Below are 22,261 nucleotides of genomic sequence, written 5' to 3' on the forward strand. Positions count from 1 at the left end.
AGTTCTAGGAGCGCATTCATTTCTATATCAGTGGCTCCAGTGGGAATCAAACTATAAGTAAAACCTGCAAGTGTCAGCGCCACACTCTCTCCATTGAGGTACACAGGGCGACTAGGTTTATCTTTTTTGTGCGTGTGTGCATTCGCGTTTCAGTGTGTGTGTGTGTGTGTGTGTGTGTGTGTGTGTGTGTGTGTGTGTGTCAATATCTCCAGGCTGGTTTAGTCAAACCCTGGCCTGGAATTCAAGTCAACCACAAAGGGGGGATTTCCACGTGCCTCTCAGTCGTCTGTTTGGAACATAAAACCATGCGTCATCCCGCGGCTGCATCCGCTAGTGCGCCTCACTTCCTATTGGCTACAGGGCAAAACTCTTCTGCTGGCAAGTGAAGTAATGCCTGACTCACACTTCAGGTAAAGAGTAATCAATTCATATCGTTATGGAGTCTCGCTTTGAAGTTAACACCTGGACATCAGTGCCACCCAGTGGTGGCAACAAAGAGGGATGGTTATTAGAATTAAAGAGAAATAAGGTTATGTGGTAATGAAATAATTAAGGCTAAAATCCCTGCACCTGTGCATCCCTCCTTCCTTTCTATCTTTAATAACCAGAAATCAACTGACTGTATAGGTTGTGAGCATAACAGTATGATGATGATGATGATGATAATACTATTGTCAGATCCAATGGTACGGTATGGTTTTTGTGTTGCAACATTTAAGGAGACTGAGCAGAGTAATTTACAGCTTGACATGAATAGTCTGCTACAGGTGTGAAGATTAGAAAAATACCCTATGAGGAATTAAACACCCTTCTTTAAGTAGTGATACACATAGCAACTTTTTGGGCAACAGTGCCTAAGTAGTTGCATCACAGTTGTTGCTTTAATCAGATTTATGAACATCATGTTGCCAGGAAACCTTCAAAAAGATTTTTGACATTGCGGCTCACTTTGTTGCTTGTTGCTGGGAGCGATGCCATCTGCATGGCCCTAAAAAACCCCTGCTTTAATCTCTGCTTTAATTACAATGTTGTATTGCTAAATGACGTCTTTCTGTGACGCACTTAGATGAAGAACCTGTGACAGCCAAACTTTGACACCTGTCATACCGAAGATTAATATTTAGTCCTAGTCTATAGTATACAGTAAAGAACATGTGACGCAAAGCCAGTTGGGATTCGCTTTATTCAGGTAAATGTTACAGTTGGGTAAAAAAACAAAAAGAAGGGATGGATATGTTAATCTCAACAAACCATTAACAAATATCTTCCATTAGCAGTCATGCTTGAACAAATCAAGAAACTTTGACTAAATAAGATGAAATACACACTTTCTTCCAACGTTATCTTGAGCGATAGACTCACAACAAACCATATGTATCGACATATACAGCAAATTTTATCTTTGTTTCAATGCATCAGTTTGTTTTATGACTTACTTAATTGTGCCAATTCACTTCTCACCAACTATCGATTATCAACTATGGACAAAAATACAAAGAGGCGTCATCTGACTAATTACAAACTAGTAATTGATCACAAAACAACAAAGGCTCTATCTAAAAGTCTGATTCATTGGTAGTTACTTTCTTGTATCTTTAAATCAAAATCAAGTAAGCACACATGACAACTATATACTGCCATTCTAAATTGCAGTAATAATAAATGGCGCTGTTTAAGTAATCTAATAAAACTTGCCTGCCACCCAATAGTGAAATGAGTGCAGTCTGACAGACAGTTTGAGGTGACACATTCTCATTTCATCCAAAACACAGGCAAAACAATATACATCCGGTTATCAACAAAGATTTCAATCTCGTTTAGTTAGACATCTTCAAGTACGGGCTTCAACATGATTCAATACAGAACAAAAAGGTATGACTAAAGATGACACACAGCAATGCTAAAAATAAGAAGTAACAGTAAAATCAAAACAAGTGACAACATTTGAAAAGATTTGAAAGGGGAACTATCCTGAACATAAAACACTTCCCTACCAAACAGAATCTCAATAACGTTTCAAAATAAAGATCATGAAAACAGATCCAAACTGCAAAACAAGCAATTAGCAAGGGGCGGATTAAGCATACACTTAAAAATATAATTCGAAAGCTGCCGTAATGGTAAATACAAGTAAGAGGACTATTTACAGGAGAAAGTTCACAATTCATACTGACGACATGTTTGATATAGGGCAAGTTTGAACGCTGAAACATACCAGACATTACAGGTACGTCAAATTTCGTATCTGAATAAAGATATTTGATCAGGGCTAGTTAAACACCTGGATTAGTTTGAGCGGCTAAATTTACAGTTATTTCATTTTCACTGGTGATAGATGCCCTCCAACCATGCTGAAAATTCCCCTTAAGCACAGCCGTGCAAGCAATGCATTACTGGTTGCTATGCCAACTGGGTAACACCTAATTAACCTGAAGTGGCGTTCATAAGGCATTATGAGGCATCATAAGCATATTATAAGCACAAACTGAGTGTATGCCAGTTATAATCAGAGCGTGATACATAGCCTACATACTGAAAATATAGTGCAAGAAAGTTACTATATGGGGTAACTGGGTAATGCCATGTGAATGTCATTTTCTGATGCATGTCTAATGATTATATTGTAACAAAAGATTTTCCATGCTTATAATAGGCTTATAATCTGTTTTCAATGCATCACAATGCGCTTCAACTCTTACTGTAACCAGAGAGCTAGTTAGCAAATGTACTTTTTTCATCCATTTTTTTATCTTGTGTGTATTGTATATTACGTAGAAGAAAAACTTTCAGTCAGTACTGCTGCGCTGGTAACCGCTTTGTAAAAGCTGAAATACCCTTGAGGATATTCTTATCATGATGCTGCTGATGTTATTCGGCTGCAACTCGTACCTATTGCTTCACCGTCAGACCCATTATCACGGTACAGACGGCCGTCTCTGGTATTGCTGATATATTCATTTTCACAAGCGGTTTAAGTTTGTTTCCAGTGTCACAAATGGACGGGGTTTTGACTGGCACTCTTCCCTAAACAACTGGTTAAAATAATGCACATGCCCTCTGAAATGGCTTCACCCACTGGGTTTACAATATTTTAATTTGAGGGCCTGCTACTGTCTGCAAAACAAATTTAAGCCTTGTGACCTTTCGACATGTTTTCTTCAAAGTCGTTCAAGAAATTAACCCCATCCACTAAAGTATATTTATATGGAAAACAACATGAATCACATTATTTTCATCAGGGACATTTACGTAGTTCTGTTTTTCTGGTCAAAACACAAAACATTTATTGTTTTCCCAATAGATTCACTTTTCAAGATATGCAACTGTAGCAAGGCTGATACTGCAGATATATGGATCTCAGAGTTCTGCTGTTTTCCACCATATTGTTTCTGTTGTCGTTTAGTTTCTCTAATCAAATCCAGTTGTGTCTTTGCTTTGACATCTTTTTTTGTGTTGTTTTCTTTCTAGTGTTAAGAGTATATGTCCTAGTGTAGAGGTTTGATGATTCAAGGCTTGGCATCAAGCTACAAAGGTGTTTCACAAGCTGAAAATGTTACGTAAAGTAGGGCCGAGACTAAAATAATATTGCAGTTTTCAGTAATAATGAGAGTGCCACTGGATGACGACTGCTGAATATCGTCAAATTCCCCGCTATTTGGAATAAGCATGATGAACTGTGATGCCCCTCCCTCACTCAGGGGAGTACTATTGAAAGTACCTCAACAGAATATGACCGATAGTAGAAAGATAGAAAATATTCATTATGGACTTCATATTTTCTGATGCTTTTCCTCCAAAAATCAGCAGTAATGGTGATAAAATGCTCAAACCCCGAGGGATGACTGCGTTGTTTCGGCAGCTGTCTCAATCCTTGTGTAAAAGCAGAGCGCTCATATACCAGCCTTGTTTACACTGTTCAAATTCACACAAAATGGGACTCTGATTCACCTCCGTTTGCAGTGGAGCTATTTAAAGGCACATTCTGCAATATCTCCTATTGCATAATTAACTTAAAAAACAAACAAACAAAAAAAACAAATCAATGCATCAACTGCATTACCCAATTTCAGCGCTCGGTTCTTCTGATCACTCAGTCGTACTTAGCAGTACTGACAGGACAAGGCTGAGTAGGAAACCTCGCCGACTGTGCCTTTAAACTTCTTGCGGGATGCAAAACATATAAGTGATTTAAAGTACAACATGTGTGTTACTTCTTCTCAATCTTCAGTGTTTGTACAAAGCTCCAGAGGTCCTTGACCACCTGAGGAAGGTAAGGAAGGGGGTGGGAAGAGAGAACGACAGAACGAGGGAATGAAAGAGAGAGACTAATTATAAAGCGTCCAAATGATGTGCTATACAGCATGAGACACATGACTCACTTTTACTACAACATGCTTTTGTGCGTCTCGCCTGTGGGAACAGTGAGTTTAGATGGGGCTGCTGGGGTACGACGAGGGGTTGGGTGGGGGCAGCAGTACATACCAGAGTATATGACTAGGTGCTCCGGGTCTGACAGATCTCAGCCTTGGCTGATGAAACCAAAGCACTTCCACAGATGTTTCTACACACTGGGATCAACAAGCTCTCCCCAACCCAACTCCACCCCCACTCCCTTCCTTGTCCACCCGGCCCTCGCTGCACTCTAAAGAGCTTTCACCTGCTCGCAACTGTACAGTTAACGCTTTAACATCGAAACGCAATCGCAAACGCATGTTCAAATGGCCTGTTTCAGATGAGCGTCTGCAAACCAGATCCTTATTAAACATGTAATATGTAACCAAATGCAACAGCATCCATGTGTTTCAGTGTTAGGCTTGAATTTTATTTGGATACCACCATCACAAAGGTGTCACAATGCAGACAATATGGGATTACTGTTTGACACAAACTGTAGAAACAGATTTAGTCTAAAGTGATGATCTAAAAACAGTCTTTGGGTGATTTATTCATCTTCTGTAAAACAATCGTGCGGGGACTGTTGTTTTTCTTCTAAATTGGCAGGAGGTATTAGAAAAGCTTTAAATCCTGCATTTAGGAAAATCTTCTTTCGGGTTGGTCAAAGGCCTTGAATGTGAGAGAGACTGGTACCATCCGCATACCTCCAGTCCCTTCATTAAGGCTACAAAAGACACACTTGTGAGAGAACGGACCAGTAAATCACTGGGAAAGAGTTTGCCTTGGCAGGTCTACTCCCATTCCATCTCTAAAGAGTCCACTGACGCAAAATGAACATAATTCATAGAGTACGCGCTGTGCTGCAGAGCAATTTGAGGCATACTGGACAGTGTAAGGTGTGAGGACAGCGAGAGGAACAATAGTGCATTCCTGAGAATCTATAATCGCACTGAGGTATTAGCTCTTAAAGCTAAAAACAATGGTTGACATAAATGTGGCCATGGCTACCAACACTTAGCACCTGGAATATTTCTAGAAACCTGACAGCAAGCACAAAAAAACACACAAAAACGCAGGAAGTGGAAATGAATTGGCCGTGTGTCCATAAAACGTAAATTGTCATTCACCTGTCATAGCGGGGCCAAAAAGATTCAAATAAATGAAAAAGCGTTTTGAATGAATGAAAAAAAGACACTGCAAGTGAAAGAAGAATCCAAACTGAAAATGTTTTGCTTTGAAAACCTTTGTTCAGATTTTTTTTTTTTTTTTTTTCACATAAAAATAAAGATACAAAACTAACTCACAGTCTCAGTCCTGACTGTTGACTGGATTTTAGCTTTAGTGTTGTGGTAATACTCACACCATGCAACAATTACACATCAAAAGAGACAAAAGATTACTTACTTTTTTATCTGAGATTTTAAAAGAACTTCTCGCAAAATTTTCAAACTTCTGCTCTGTCTTCGGTAGTGGTTTTCCCTGATGGAAAAAAGGCATTATAATATCATTAGCTTAGCTGTATGTCAGACGTTCAATTAAGTATGGTACTTTGCAAATGAGGATGGTAGCTTTACCTCTTTGGCTGCTGATGACAACTTGCTCTTAATCTCAGTCAAAGAGGGAGATTTAGACGGGCCAGCCTCGGGCTTGACTTTTCCTGGGGTCGGTGTCTGGGATTTGAAAAATATATTAGCTAGATAAGAAAGATTGATCCATGAGACAAATAAGGACAGAGATAGATAGAGCAATAGATAAAAGATCACTATTCACAGTATATAATAGTTCTCAATGACACCATTTAATCAAGTTAAAGCTGTTATCTTTTTATTTTGCTGTGTGCCTCTTTGAACTGAAAGTCTTTACAACCAGTAGTTATCGAAGATTATGGTCTAGACAACAGATTCTTGGAAGTTCCACTGGGATTTCTCCAAAATCAAACTGGTGATGAACTGGTCTAGTGACCAACAGGCCAGTCTGGGACAGGATTTGGGCTACAGACCTATCGTGACCTATTTAGTCTGGGGCTGTGTTAACAGGCTTGGCGTGGGCAACCAGCTGGAAGGGGATAAAAGCATAAGAAAGGACAACAAATTCTACCCTAATTACACCACCTTTTTACAAATACATCGGGTACAAATTATCCTTTTATTGTTTCCAAGCAGGAGAGGGCAAGCCCAGACTCTACATTGAGCAATAGGGATTGTTTGTCAAGAGAAGCAAAAAAAAAAAAAAGGGAAAAAAAAGTGTTTTGTTTTTCCAGTGGTGGCAAATCCTAATTACTGAAGCGGAGGAGAAAAGGGTCACGCTTGTCGAGGGGTGCATAATGTTCTCATGCTCGTTTATTGATAACAGCTAAGCTTGTGCTGATGTCAAATGGATATTACTTCCACAAGAAAAGATATCATTATATTCTTTTGAATGTCTTTATGAATTGCCAAGACTAAAACCAATGCTATCATAAGCCACAGGTCAAAAACACCACTTCTAAGATGTCACATTTTGGTGACCTCATTGTGTTACTTTGACACGCAAAGAGGCCTGTGTTTGTGTAGATGATGTTGCCTTAACAGAGAGAGAGAGAGCAGCATGAACACTGTACTAGCAGGACTACAGGTGTGTCCAGACCCGGGCAGCCGAGGCCCCAGAGGTCCTCAATTAGGAAGTGTCTGAATGTGACACAACAACAACACATACACACACGCCATACGCCGTGGCTGCGTGTTACACAAGCTGTGGAGCTTGTCCCTACATGCAAGGCCAGGCTGGAATCCAGTGAAATTGCAGGGTTTCATTGATAGCCAGAGACACATTTGAAACAGGAGAGGAGAGACTCATAGAGGAACTTTTTACCCAGTCACTGAAAAAACAGCAAGGCGTCAGGATCAAAAGGCTGGTTGTGCAGTGATTTTTGGGCATTCTTTTCAGTCGATTATCATTTCTGCTTCAAAACACTATATTATTCTTTTCACAGTGGTTCTACAGCTCAGTGGGTAGAGCATGGCACCGATACTGCCAGAGTTAGGGACTCTCTCTATTCCCTCTGGAGCCAGCCATGCTAAAAATATATGCATTGTAAGGTGCTTTGGATAAAGGCATCCACCAAATCACATATGTTACTACAAATACTAGCCAAGAGCTGAGTGTTGAAATAAGCTACTTGATTCCTCAAACAACGTAACATGAATATGTACAAGTATCTTGAGGCTTTGAACCAAGTATGAGAGCATTTGAAACCAGGCTAAGACTTGAAACGGTTAAAAAAAAAAGGCTTGAAAAAAGTTAGGAAAATAAATTCTCTATCTTTCCAGCTTTAAGAATGCAATCATCTGTCCCTGTCCCCAAGACATCGGCATTTTATAGCACAGATCAAAAGGTATAAAATGAAGAAAACCTTCACACACACACACACATACCCCACTACAAAAAAGAGCACATATGCTGCTGGCTCCTGGCCAGGCAAATGCGCTACGTATTTATTATTTAGGGGCGGCTCTGTACTTCCAAAGGACAGCTGTGGACCTGAAACAGCTGATAAACAGACAAAGCCAGCAAGCTTTTTCATCTGGGCCAGACGCTGATTACAGATGCCACGGGACATGGAACTTAATCACTAGCACGCTATCATTTGATGCAATCGCTCGTCTCCAATCGACTGCAAACACATGGTTGTGACACCTCTGATCACCAAGTCTGTCCGGGGATGGTAATTGTCACTTTGTTGGAATGAGAGCTTTGGGGGCCAAGTAAAGGGGGTGGAAAAAAAAGACAAGTCACTGATAAACTGTGACTCTCACAATATATTTATAAGTATATGTAAGGACAAGTTTTTGGAAGAGCATACACAACAGATCCAAACTGTTGAATCAGTTGAAATACAATCACAGTCAAAAAGGATATGGGCTTACATTCTTGGGAAAAACAAACAGGTAGGGCCAAAGCCCAAAACAGGTAGGCAGGGCACCTGTTGAAACACATGTCAATCAGTCGCTAAAAACAATGACTGACACCCTTTTGGGAGAAGCACGAGTAAAGTGGTTAACAAGTTTACGACTGTGACGTCTGCTCCGAGGCATCAACCTCTCCAGATCCATCAATCAAACGACACCAGCTGCAAGATAAAGTTACTTCAGATCAGCACAACTCGAGTTAGCTGGTTCTCATGTCAAGCCTGTTATGCAAGAAGGTGTAGCTACATGCAGGGATGTGAGAGGTGAGAAATTCAGTACTGGCAACAGATCTGACAAGCCAATCTAATGACCAGTCACCTGCACTTAGGAAAGAAAAAAAAGACACCCACACCCGTTTCCTCGCTCCTCAGGGGCATCTGGAAGCGCAAGCTGCACCAGACATCAAACGCTGGTAATGAGAGCAATTGGGAGAAGGTGTGTCCAGGAAGTTAGGGGTGTGAAGAGGTTGTCGGGAGGGAACAGTTGTTGTGTAGAAGGGGAGAGGGGTGCGGGGCGGGGGCCGGTCGAGGCTCCACGGGCCTGGGAGCTAAACTGGCGGGATGGTTTCGGCGGTTCAGCTGCCCATCGGCTAATCCCCCCGGAGCATTTCGACAGCCACTGTGTTATGTCTGGACGACGGCCATTACAGAATTAGCCGCACTCTCCCACACAGCAAGAACGCTGCGCCTGGGGGGGGTGGGGGGGGTGGGGGAATCGGTTTTCTCGCCTCAGGTGTTTGGCGATCCAACGGCTTAGCGTTTAGCATCACAAACAATCATAGAGCTCTCTTTCAAGACGAGAAGAGAAGATGTGACAATTTGTTTATGTCCGCTGGGAGCGAACAAAGTGCGCCTTCAACAAAAGGCATGTGATATCAAACATGCAGCCTGCAGCCAGCGTTTGCATGCCAACACATAACATCTTATCTAAACTGAGTTTCTTTCCAAGTCATTTTTATCACAGTAACACGATTTGTGAAATGTGTAAACTTGCAGAAAAAGCTTGCAAATTTGTATATGCTTGTGTGTGTGTGTGTGTGTGTGTGTGTGTGTGTGTCACAGAGGGTTGGGGGGCATCAAAGGTGGGCTGCAACTCAAGACAGCGGGGTCAGGCCAAGGGGTCGCAGGTTTAAACCTTGCCCCAGGAAACCCGTTTAGAGGTCAGGTGTGTTTGCTTAAAGAGAGCCAGAGTTCAAGCCTTGAGGTTTTGAGAGGCGGCTGTCCAAGACATTCCATCTGAGAAATTAACTATCAGCTTGAGCTAATTGCAACGTGCATTTATCGCATTCTTTGGCGGTGGAATGGCAAAGGCTCTCTGAGGTATTTTGACGTGTTTTAATAGTGAAGGCCAATACACACAAACAATTACCCTTGGTCAAAGATGCCCTGTGCACGGCAGTTATCTTCCCAGGTGCTGGTTTGTGCAGGAATCATTTTCCACACAAAGATGAAAGTATTCCCCACACTGAGAGGTTTCAGACCCCTTTCATTGCATTCGTATGTGTAATGTTTTTTTCAGAGCAACAAGTGCACCGGCTTGTACGACGCACTTCGCCTCCAGGCTTCATCAGGTTTGCACTTAACACATAAGTAGTTGGAAATGTCCATGTCCTGTGGCATAGAATGAAGTTGATTTCTGAATGGATGTTTTAAATTAGTGGTTCTCAGCTGCTTTATTCCAGCGGGAGTGATTTTCTTTTTTCATTTGTTATTGTTACATTATTATTTGTGCCATGACCCAATCAAGAAACACAGTATCCATCTATCCAAGTTAGTCTTGCTCGTTATCTTATTGTTATGGTTTGTGACCCACCTGAGCCTTGACTCACTTGACCTGTTTAGACACTGTTTAGAATGGCGTTTTTGATGAGCCGTTTACTCCGTTTTGTTTTAAGTGTACAGTGTGATGTTTGTCCCCCTTTAACCACAAGAGCTATACCATGCACACAGTGTAAACAAAGCTGAGCAGGTGATATAGCTTTTCCCTACCTTAGTCTGTGGTTTGACCGCTGATCCTCCTGGTTTTCCTGCAGAGCCGTTTTGTTTCACCGCACTCTTGGGCTTCTTAGCTGAAGACTCCGGGCTCTGAGTAAAAAAACAAACATAACCGACGTTCTTAACAAGATTTTCAAAAGTAGATTTCGGACAAAATATTATCCCCGAATTGATTTGATCGCCACATTTTTTTTAAGAGTTTGACTTGTATGATGGAAACGAAGCTTTTTGGAACGTTCTAAGCCCAACATAACTCAAATTACAGATCCATTTTACTCAAGTGTTTATAAAACATTACACGTTTGTTTCAAAAGCTCAGAAGATAAATTGAATTGAGCAAATCACTGTAAACACAGCCCAAAGTGGGGTGACAGTGTTTCAGCAGGGGGCGCCATTGCTGTCATAATATTAATGCCATAATATTAATGCTTAATATTCACCAAAATGTGATTGGTGTGCACTCAGTGTTTCCACTCTTTCAAGCTCTGGCCCCAATTCTTGAAGTTTAAAAATCACTCTATTTCTTGTTCTTTTAATTTAACCACATATTTTATCATCTGTTGTTTTAATCTGTATTTGTGTCTGTAAAGCACTTTGTGATAATAAAATTTGACTTGACTGGCACCCCTGGAGCAAAAAATATTACCACTGGTGCCAGAGAAAATCTGGAACTGAGATAACAGTATAATTTAGTCGTAACGTTAAGAATTCATGTTTTTTTATTCTGATTAATTATCCAAATAAAGAGGTTTTTAGCTTTTCAACCTGTGCTTGAAACATAGCTGAGACCAAAACAGGAACAATATGAAAATTGAAACTGAAATTACCCCGGAGCACCACTGATGCCTAACATTACAGAGGAAACACTGGGCACACTTGATTAGTTTCTTACTGATCAGGTAATTAGTTGCCCAATGACCCCTTGTTGTTCCTCTCCATACTGCAGGACTTCCTGTCATTGCTCTCAGTCACCTGTGTAATTACCTTGTAATAGCTTAGGCAAGTACCTGCATTTTCTGAGCACTAACGTCTTCCTCGCAATCTCTGGTATTCGCTTTGGAATGGGCGAGAACTGTAATTGCCTGTGTTGACATAACTGGTACAAGGCAATTACACATGTAATTTCCTAGAGCAATGCCTGGGTAATGGAAGGCGATGGAAGGCTGCCCCAATGAGGTGGGGAGGCATTTTTTTTTAAATGGAAAGATGTTCATACACCAAAGACAGATCTCAATCAAGGAAAGAACAATACGTTCTCTTCAAAATCTTCATAGATGCACTTCAGCACAGATAAAAGGTAAATTATGCGCTGTGTCATCAGAATCACTTTCATTTTGAGGTGAGATGTTATAAGCCCTTTGGGGGGTTTTTTAATCTCACCAGCACAAATTAGTAACTTGTTTTTCTTCTTTGTGTTTTTTTTTTTTTTTTATCATAGTGTGTTATCAGTGTTTTTTAATCACACTGATTCTATCTGTTGTCACTGTGCAAATAAACTGAACTAATCCCTTTGGCTACCAAGTGCAATAACAACACAAAAACAATTTGTCTGGATGTCATGTGTGCAGAGATATATTAACTACATTCACACTGTAGTTTTTTTGGATGACTGTTCATATCTATTCTAGGATGTAACCCATTTCCGATGCCAATATGAACTGACAGCAATGCCGAAAACATGCATGTGCACAGTAACATTAAAACAAAAACATGTCACATCCGTTTTCGTACCTACGCAAATTGCGCTTCTTTCAAACACCTTTCGATTACATTCATGTGGTCCAGATCGGAAATGAAAAAAATCTCCATTCAGCTTTTTTGCTGTTCACACTGATTAGAAAACATGTTCAGATCTGATGTTTATGTGTGTCACTTGGGAGGGAAAATCTGGACACTTTCAGCTGCAGTGTGAATGTAGTCACCGACACCTTGTAGTTAAACAGTACACACTGCCAACAGGACAAGGACAACAGGATTTCACATTCAGTACAAAAAGAAGCAGTGTGTTTCCTTAGGAGTATCGAGTTGCCAGCTGGGTGGGAAAAGTAGCCAGGTAGGGGGGTCCGGGGACACGGCCCCCTGGGAAAGTTTTTGCACCACAAGTTCAGTTTTAGTGCTCTCTCGCATAATAAAGGCTCTATTCTTGAGATTTGAAGGAGGATTAATCAATAGAATTGTCTTAGAACAGCAGCGCAAACCATCAGTATTATGCTGGTCTCATAAGAGCTTTCTCTCGACGAGGGCCTTGAATATTTTGAACAGTGGTAGGACAGTTATATACAGTATAGGCTTTTAAGTTAATGAAGTAAATAACTAATTTTCAAGAAGATAAGATTGAGTCGAGATTATCTCGAAACTTGTTTGCCCTTAAAACAGATTAACAAACTTGTTTATGAAATTTACATTTTCACAAACATGGTTGGCATTTGCATTTTCACAACAAGATGCACAGTCACTGGGGAAACTAAGTTGGACCGATCAAAAAATCTTTTCAGGAGTGTTTTCATAGAAATATCACCAAGAACAAATAAATAAAACCAACGATTAGCCTGTATGCACATGAAATGAATAAATAAAAGAAGTTCAGCATAAGCAGAAAAAAATCACGCATGTGGTCTTTGAACTCTAGCCTGGCTGCACGGAGATGAAATTCTACCCGATGGCTAGGTTAAATTGCACATCGATGACAATGTAAACAAACAAAGTGTCAAGGTATACACTCGCACACACTCACAACAGTTTCAGATGCAAGTGAAAGTTTCAATTTCGTTTTCATGATGTGGGCCTACAGTCTCTTTCTGAGTGGATGAAATGCAACAGATGCAGGAGAGAGAAGCAACAAATCGTTGAGTAGAGTCAGATGCAGCCCGTTTTAGAACAAAAATCACCATTAACAAAAGTGGCTGGCTGGAAACACATTAGTGTTTGCCTATTTGGGCCAAAGCCGGCACTTGTAGAACACACTGGAGAAGGTGCAAGGGTCATACTATTAGGGCTGCAACTAACGATTATTTTCATTGTCGATTAATCTGTTGATTATTTTCTCGCTTAATCGATTAGTTGTTTGGTCTATAAAATGGTGAAAAATGTGGATCAGTGTTTCCCAAAGCCCAAGATGACGTCCTCAAATGTCTTGTTTTGTCCACAACCCAAAGATATTCAGTTTACTGTCATAGAGGAGTAAAGAAACCAGAAAATATTCACATTTAAGAAGCTGGAATCAGAGAATTCTGACTTATTTTTCTTAAATATTACTCAAACCGATTAATCGATTATCAAAATAGTTGGTGATTAATTTAATAGTTGACAACTAATCGATTAATCATTGCAGCTCTACATACTATGGACAGTAGACTGCATCACTCTCACACACACACACACACACACACACACACACACACACACACACACACACACACACACACACACACACACACACACACACACACACACACACACACACACACACACACACACACACACACACACACACACACACACACAATCAGTGCTCTATAGCTGTGTGCCTTCATTTCTCTGTAATACAAAAAGAGTGACATGGGATAGCTATGGAGCGAGAAAGTAGAAGGGTGAAGAAAAGGATTAAGGTCATGGTGGAACGGAGGGTGGAGGAGGAGGAGGGAGTGGGGGGGGGGGGGGGGTAGAGGAGTTGGAGGAGAAGACAACAGAATAAATCAACAGGTGACAGAAATGCTCAGCTGTCATCTGACCCTGAGGCGAGGATCGGCGCTCACGTCGCAGGTATGCGCATCTGCCCAGGCTTTGATCTTTTGCCTGGCACAGTTTGCACTTGGACGCCGTGTTTTAAAAAAAAAAAAAAAAAAAAAAAAAAAAAAAATCACAAACAGACACCCGCGTAAAAAAAAAAAAAAAGAAAACGAGGCAGATACACACACGCACTCACACACTTGCAAGTGATTGTGCTAACACGCAAAACAAGTGTTCAAAGACAAAGAAAGGCCAGGTGCAAAGGAGAAATGGCACGAGAGACGATAAAAAAGGAGCAATGATATTAACAGTGGGATGACAGAAGGACAAAGATATGCGGGGGTTACAGAAAAATAGGGGAGGAAGTTTCCCATAACTAGTGTGCATGTGTTTGAGCATATATGTGTGTGTGTTTGTGTGTGTGTGTGTGTATGAATGTAAGTGTGTGCATATGTGTTTGTATACGTTTGCATGCTTGTATATGTGCATTTGTGTGTATCCATGTGTATTATGTACACGTGTAGATAAGTGTGTATATGCATGCATCTATGAGTGTGTGTGTGTACGTGCGTGTCTGTATGTGTACGTGCGTGTCTGTATGTGTATGTGCATGTGTGTGTGTGTGTGCCTGTATAGCATAACCTACATCTAGTGCTGTCTTGCTGGTGAGACGGTGAGAATTCAAGTAGATTACAGAGGAGAAATCCGATCATTACGCCACACAGACCCTGTGTTTTACTCTCGGAAAACAGGTGGGTACAAGAGGGAACAGGATGAAAAAGTTCCATGTTTTGTCTCAAACAAAATGGTGGACGGTCAGCGAGTGCAGAAATGGGAAGGGCCAGGAGAAATCAAAATGCCACTTATATCATACAATCTGTGTGAGTTTAAAAAAAAAAAAAGTAGACATAAAAGGATCGGGGACCAATTATATCTGACGGGGCATGGGGAAAACTCTAGAAGCACAGAGAGAACTAACTTTCACAGCAAATATCTGAGGACGAGGCCTTGGCTGCCCTGACACCTGGTGGACAGTGAAGGGGATTGGAAACGCTGCAAACAAATATACAAGCTGCTGCACAAATTCAAGTTTGGTTCCCTACCGAAATATTAGTTTGCACAGAAGGTGATTAAAGAACACAGCAAGAAGATATGATAATTGCTAATTTGTGCAGGTAAGAGAACAAACTCTAAGGGGCTTTAAAAAAAAACATCTCACCTCAAAAAGGACAAAAGAAAAAACACTATTAAACTATTAAATTAATTGCCAACTATTTTGATAATCGATTAATCGGTTTGAGTAATTTTTTAAGAAAAATAAGTCAAAATTCTCTGATTCCAGCTTCTTAAATGTGAATATTTTCTGGTTTCTTTACTCCTCTATGACAGTAAACTGAATATCTTTGGGTTGTGGACAAAACAAGACATTTGAGGACGTCATCTTGGGCTTTGGGAAACACCGATCCACATTTTTCACCATTTTCTAACATTTTATAGACCAAACAACTAATCGATTAAGCGAGAAAATAATCGACAATGAAAATAATCGTTAGTTTCAGCCCTAAAACAAAGCAAATCTGATTCCAGTCCCAGTAACTTTAACTAAGTATGATGGATTTGTCTGCAGTTTTCCACAATTTACCTTCTCTGGTGTTTATACCAGTTAGATAGAGCACAAGAAGAAACAGCTGAATAGGAGCATCAGTCCAGACTGCAGTTTGTAATGCTAGACTTTCCAACCATGAGTAACTGCTGGCTATCAGGTGTCAACATCAGTCTCCTACCCATGAAACCTTGCATTTTGGGGTCATTTCCTGTAGTTAGTTCATATGGCATTCTCACTCAACAAACCACACCACAGTTCTCTCATGTTGAGGCGTCTAAGTGGCACCTTTGAGTGACATGGTTCTCACAAAATGAAAAGAACTAAAAGGAATAACAGAGTTTGAATAAAAGTCTCCAGATATGCCCGGTGTGAGTGTGGCCCTCGGTTGGCATGTTGCACTTTCCATTTAATTTTCAGATTTAATGTCAGGGTGGGCAGATCGGGTCATTTAAGTCAGAGGTCAGTTATATTACAACAGGTTTGGAGGTTTGGGGGGTGGGGGGGTGGTTGGAGGTGTTGTGGGCCCATCATAATATCGGCAATGGGAAATGTCCATTTTATAACCCTACAGACACACCAGCTCTCACCCAAACCCTGTTTTCTTCTTTCTGCTATATGTATCATATGTCTATCAACTTATGTATATCCTATGCAGTGATTCTCAACCTTTTTCATATCAAGGACCCCTAATTTAGTACACAATGGAGCCATGGACCTCCATTTGATGGGATTTTTCCTCTTGGACCCAAATCTGAGAATATTTTTATTGTTAGATACAATTTTGTCCAGAATTCCATGACTATTGTAGGTTGAGAGATAACAGAGAAACTATGATCAAAATAGTCATTCTTCTACATGAAGAATGACTATCCCCTCGAGGACCCCTGGTGGTCCCTGGACCCCACCTAGAGAACCACTGCTATAATGTACTGTATGCATATATATATATGCATATGGCAGTAGATTGACATATCTGCTTTTTTCCGTTCCCCATATCCCTCTCAATGTTGCACACTGCATGTGTTGAAATTGTCAGCTGCATATGTTTATTAACCTCAATCTTTTCCTTTATGTTCATACTTATTTTTATTGTTTTTTACACAGTATGCTACAACTATTACTGCACCGCTGTGCCAAATTTGCCCATGGGGATCATTAAGGTTTCACTTTCATCCAATTTTATCTTTTATAGAATGAACAAAAAACATAACCAAACCAAGCTTACTTTTTTGGGTGGTTTTACGGAATTCTTCTGAATCTTCACATCATCTTCATCACTTTCATCATCATCATCGTCACTACAAATGAAATAGGGGTGGGGGGGGGGAACAAAACGCAATGTGTTACAGTTGGGAAGTCTTAAAGAATTCATGGAAAAGTGTTGAATAAAAAAGCAAATGTAAGCATTCCTATCACGGCATGTAGGCCCTGCTGTCCCACTCTGTTACTACCAGTTGTTGATACGTCTTGAACCAAGTCCTGTAGAAATACTTTGCTTGGTGAATAAACTGATTCCTTATATACTTTGTAGGATTTTGTCAAAGCCCAGTTTCTGGCAAACCCAACTCAAATTCATAAATCAACCAAGTGTATTGGCGTAGTCCAGGAATAGTTGAACCAGGTGTATGACTGTGACGAACTGTAACAAAAATCTACACATTGATTTACTCTGCATGACGTACACTTCACTTGTTTTTAAGGCACAACCAGAATCTTAAGGGTACTTAAGGGAAAACCCACCACCAAAAACCAAAGCATAAAATTTATCCTCAGATTGGCTGGCAGAGCTTTAATTTGACTAAGATTTTAGGTAGAGAAATGTGTTACTGGTCAAACTTCCCATCAGGATGTAGGGATATATACAACATAATATTTATTATATATGCAGTACTGTGCAAAAGTCTTAGGCACCCAAGAGTTTTTATATAAATTGTGTCTTAGATGTTTATTCATTGTTTTCTGTATTAGTGTGTCAGTAGACTGCTCTTTATAGTATATTTTTTGATATTTAGAAACTTTTCATTTAATTATTTTGAAAGCATCTTCACTATACTTTTTTTCTTTTACATGTGCCCAAGACTTTTACACAGTACTATATATATTAGGGCTGCAACTAACGATTATTTTCATTGTCGATTAATCTGTCGATTATTTTCTTGATTAACCAATTAGTTGTTTGGTCTATAAAATGTCAGAACATGGTGAAAAATGTGGATCAGTGTTTCCCAAAGCCCAAGATAACGTCCTCAAATGTCTTGTTTTGTCCACAACCCAAAAATATTCAGTTTACTGTCAGAGGAGTAAAGAAACCAGAAAATATTCACATTTAAGAAGCTGGAATCAGAGAATGTTGACTTATTTTTCTTAAAAAATTACTCAAACCGATTAATTGATTATCAAAATAGTTGCCGATTAATTTAATAGTTGACAACTAATCGATTAATCATTGCAGCTCTAATATATATATATATAATTTTTTTTTCTTTAATGATCTGGCACTCTCAGTTGTGTACTATTCCAAAAAGTCAGACCAGATCACAGACATGGGAAGGAATTAATTCAGTATAAATCCAAAGCATACTCATCATCATCTTCATCACTGTCTTCTTCATCGTCGTCATCATCATCTGAGTCCATCTTTAGTTTTTTCTGCAACATAAAATACATCATCATTATGTATTCAAACAATGCCAGACACACTATGAATAGTATTACAGTAGGGGCTGAATGATAATGGATTTTTTTAGGATCCAATACTGATAATGACATTTGAGGAGCTAAATTATTGGTTAATTGTTTATCTTTTAATATAGACTTTTTTGTGATAGCATGTTTTCTCCTTGCATTACACTGTAGGTAAATTAATTCAAAGAAATGACCAAGGTAAATACCAATGCAGGCTTCTTCCCCGTCATCAGGCTTGCAGGCCTCTTCACAGGCGACGAGTTGTTCTCCTCTTCTTCATCGTCTGAATCCTTCACACCTACAAAGTGACCACGGGTTACAGCATCCTTTAAGTCGTGTTCTGTGAGGTACATATGTAGTAACTGTAGTATCAGCAACAGTAGTAGTGGCAGTAACATGTCTACTCACTAACAAAATGCTGTCCACTAATGTGTACTGGTCCAGAGCCAGACTGGAGACGGAAGGTGACTGGAGGGGTGATCTCAAATCCACCTAAACTCATCTAGACAAAAAACAAGAGGAGAATGTCACAGCCCTGAAATAAGAAAAAAACATTATCTAATACACTTTTTTTTGCATTCATTGACAGGGTGCTGTGCTTGTATTCCTCACTACTGGTTGCTGGTAATGTTGGCAATCTATCAATTAAAGGTTTATTCTACTGATGTAGTTCTGCTTAGGGGCATCAGGTTAAAGACTAAAATGTCAATGTCTAAGAAACATTATGCTGAGAATGCACTTATTACAATAACATGCAAATATCTGATCTTTACAACAAGACATCCCGTAGCTTGAAAACAAAGTTCAAGCTAAGCCTAACCCTTTAACAAAGCAATTACGTTATTGTTTACCAAGAAAAGGGATCATTAAAAATATTGTTTTAGCACTTTTATGCCTGAGGAACAACTGAGGAAACTTTTTCAGACAAAATTTGTTTCCATTTAAACTTAGGGGGCGGGGGGATGGTTAGGTTTATTAATATAAACATTATTCTAATAGCATAATATTATCTTAATAGTTTATCTAAATATATAGAACGTTTATAATTTTGTTAATGCACCAAACTATAAATGCTGTATCAAACACAACCTTGAGCTGAGTGTATCCCACACTCTACATGGGACAGTTACATAGCAGAATATCAATAAGACTGGAATTTATGAAGGGGAATTACTGAACTTGGACACGACCTATAAGCAAGATTCCATGAAAACAGGAACATCTGCTCCACATATGAAGTTTAATCCAATGGCTGCTTTTCCGCACTTTTAATCTCTCACAGACCAATTCGTTTCAGTTATTTACCTTTTGACTTTCTCAAAATTTAAGTAAAAACACTGGAGTGAACAATGTGTTTTACATCACAGCTCTATCGAGTTCACCCAGGTTTTAGGTATGAGTGATTAAGCGTGCAGGAAACACAAAAGCGCACAGGAGACACAAAAAACGGCTCTCATAATCAGAGTAAAATCAATGATCAGATTACTATGCTCGTTAAAATGCTGAGATTGACAGTGTTCAGACTCACAGATGGCAGGACGGATGGTTTCAGGACAACCAGTGGCACTTTGGTCGTCTTCCCATCATAGGTGAGGCCCTCGATTTCCACCATGTGGAACTTATCCTCAGCCTCCGCACCCAGACACACCTGAACACAGACACAGCACATTCTTAAAAACAACATTTCCACATCTTGTCATGATCAAGCTGTTACTGTCCCTGATGTCTGTGTCTCTTTGTCTAGTTACAAATAGATAGGTACAGCAGGTGAATTCACCATGAGTAGTGCATCAGGCCACTGCAAAAACTCTTATGCATGTGGTAATGAAGTATACCTGGATTGTTTTGTCTGACTGTCCTGGTGGGGGATCAGTCTATGAACTGGCCCTCCCAAGGTTTCTAGGTAGATTTGTTATTTCTTTACAACATGCTAATTTGCTTGTTGTGTCTTTATTTTGTTTCCTTCCTTGTGTTGTATTTTTTTTTTTGCATAATACATTGCTTCATTTTTGTTTTGTGATTGATTTCAGTTAGATCTAGGTAGGCTCGTTCTCTGTAAAGTCCTTTGAGACATGCTGTGTGATGAAGGGCTATATAAAGAGATTTGACTTCACTTGACTGGAAAATGATCAACCTTAAGCCAAAAATAGAAAGGGCAAATTAACTGGGTCTACCACCCTCTTAAAGATAGATAGATAGATAGATAGATAGATAGATAGATAGATAGATGATTGTCCTCCAAGAACAGTAATAAAACACAAAAGCACACTGGCACTAGAGATATACAGAGACAATTTTGCCAAAAGTAGTCCATGTTACTTTATAAACAAAATCAAACTTCAAGTAACAATTTCATTTCACCCACTTGAACTTAATTTTGAAACATGCTTGAGAGTTGCAATCCTTGTATTTTACTGTAGCTACATGCTGAGCTTGCATCGCAGTTCACCACCGCTATGTGCAATAGGAGTGTTTTGCTTACTGCTTTGAGTGACAGCTGTTGCTCCGTATCATCGTCCTCTACGTCAACTTTAAACTCCTTTTTGTCCGATTTGAGAGTACAACCTAGGATGAAAACGATACGTGCAGCATGAAATTAACGTTATGTGCGCATTTACTTTGTAGTATACAAACAAATGCAAACCCCGGTTACAGACAGGAGGGTTTAATCCTGCTAAATGTGGCTCCCTTGCTCGGCTAGCTAACAAAAGGGCTGAATTGGCGCGAGTGGGAGCAGGCGGGTTAGCCAGCTCTTTATCTGTCTGTTAGCTAAAAAATGTAGAGATTTATCATTTCTGCATGACAACATGGCGATATAACTGATTGTGCAACTAGATATTTTAGCTTGGTAGAATAGGCGAGCTCACCAAACAAGTACATTTGTGGTCTGCTCAAATCTGGGATGTCGTCCTCCATCTTTGCCGTGGGTGGCTATACTTCCGTCAACTGGTGTGACGGACACATCAGCGAGCCAATGAGACAGCAGAAAGCGTTGGGGGTGAAAGATTCATCGGGCCAATTGAATTCGAGACTGGGCGGGGCGAATTAAACTGAAAAACTTGAACTGTTTTAACGGATGAACACTGGATGGAGCTGCTGTAAAAGGTTTAAAATAAGTGTCAGCCTCCAGCAGGGGCTAGCCTGTGATAGAAAACCAGCCATGGGTTATATGGACTTCCATCACTGGCTTTCATTCAATGCAAGCCTGCAGTATGAGTTTACTAAAAAGCTACAGGGTATTTAAACATCCCTCAGTGTCTTTTTCATCTAGGCACTTTAATGAGTTCTTCACATAAAAGTCAAAGCTTTTAAAATTGAGATTAGGACATTCTCCCTAATGTGCACTGCTAAATGTGTTGTTTGGGCTAAATGAAATAGGCCTTTGGCCAATGATATTAAAAGTCCGGCCCTGGGGCCGCGTGCAGTCTGTGAGAGTCTTCTGTGGTTCTTAATAATATTGATAATAAAATGGAGAGCCGTGGCAAACTCAGTTATAAAGGAAGAAATGACCCTGCTATAAAATTGTCCAAACTACATGCTTAATGCATGGCACTGTTTGTTTTGAGAAGCCTAACCCAACTTTAAGTGACTGTATAAAAATAGATTATTTGTTTATTCATTTTGGAATTTGTTTGTTTAATGCATGAAGATACAGTATATTTCCTGTACAGGTAGATCACGCTATTCAAATGATCAAATTTGGTGCAGTGGCAGATACAGGCCTAACCTGCATGTATTTTATAGTGGGGTTTTTTTTTATTTTCTTCATCCCATACCTTTAGCTAAAATACACTGTTTTAATTTCATTAGCAAAGAATAGCAATGACAGCAAACATTGTCAAAATGTTCATCATGAAAATAGATAAAGTGTCAACTGGCCCTGTCAGTTTTTCAGAGTGGCTGTT

The 22,261-nt window shown here is 39.8% G+C and overlaps 1 protein-coding gene across 1 annotated transcript; it reads right to left on the reverse strand.

Moving 5' to 3' along the window:
- Positions 1–1,175: 1,175 nt before the first annotated feature.
- Positions 1,176–21,294, reverse strand: npm1b (nucleophosmin 1b). Its single transcript, XM_071535304.1, has 11 exons — positions 21,224–21,294; positions 20,839–20,921; positions 19,885–20,004; positions 18,765–18,858; positions 18,563–18,654; positions 18,253–18,320; positions 16,897–16,969; positions 10,331–10,426; positions 5,970–6,065; positions 5,800–5,874; positions 1,176–4,261 (listed from the first exon to the last, which is right to left on the reverse strand). The coding sequence occupies exons 1-11, from the start codon at positions 21,270–21,272 to the stop codon at positions 4,208–4,210; spliced, it is 900 nt and encodes a 299-aa protein (XP_071391405.1). The 5' UTR covers positions 21,273–21,294; the 3' UTR covers positions 1,176–4,207.
- Positions 21,295–22,261: the final 967 nt, after the last annotated feature.

Source organism: Centroberyx affinis, unplaced genomic scaffold (genome assembly GCF_046629955.1).
Source record: "Centroberyx affinis isolate AG114_WGS23_722 - 3 ecotype Tasmania unplaced genomic scaffold, CSIRO-AGI_Caff_v1 ptg002687l_1, whole genome shotgun sequence".
Classification (NCBI taxonomy): Eukaryota; Metazoa; Chordata; class Actinopteri; order Beryciformes; family Berycidae; genus Centroberyx; species Centroberyx affinis.

Coding starts and splice junctions, on each gene's coding strand:
- npm1b (XM_071535304.1), bottom strand. CDS start 21,272: ATGGAGGACGACATCCCAGATTTGAGCAGACCACAAATGTACTTGTTT. Junction 18,655..18,764: donor TAGTGGACAGCATTTTGTTA/GTGAGTAGACAT, acceptor GTCACTTTGTAG/GTGTGAAGGATTCAGACGAT. Junction 18,321..18,562: donor CGGGGAAGAAGCCTGCATTG/GTATTTACCTTG, acceptor TTTATGTTGCAG/AAAAAACTAAAGATGGACTC.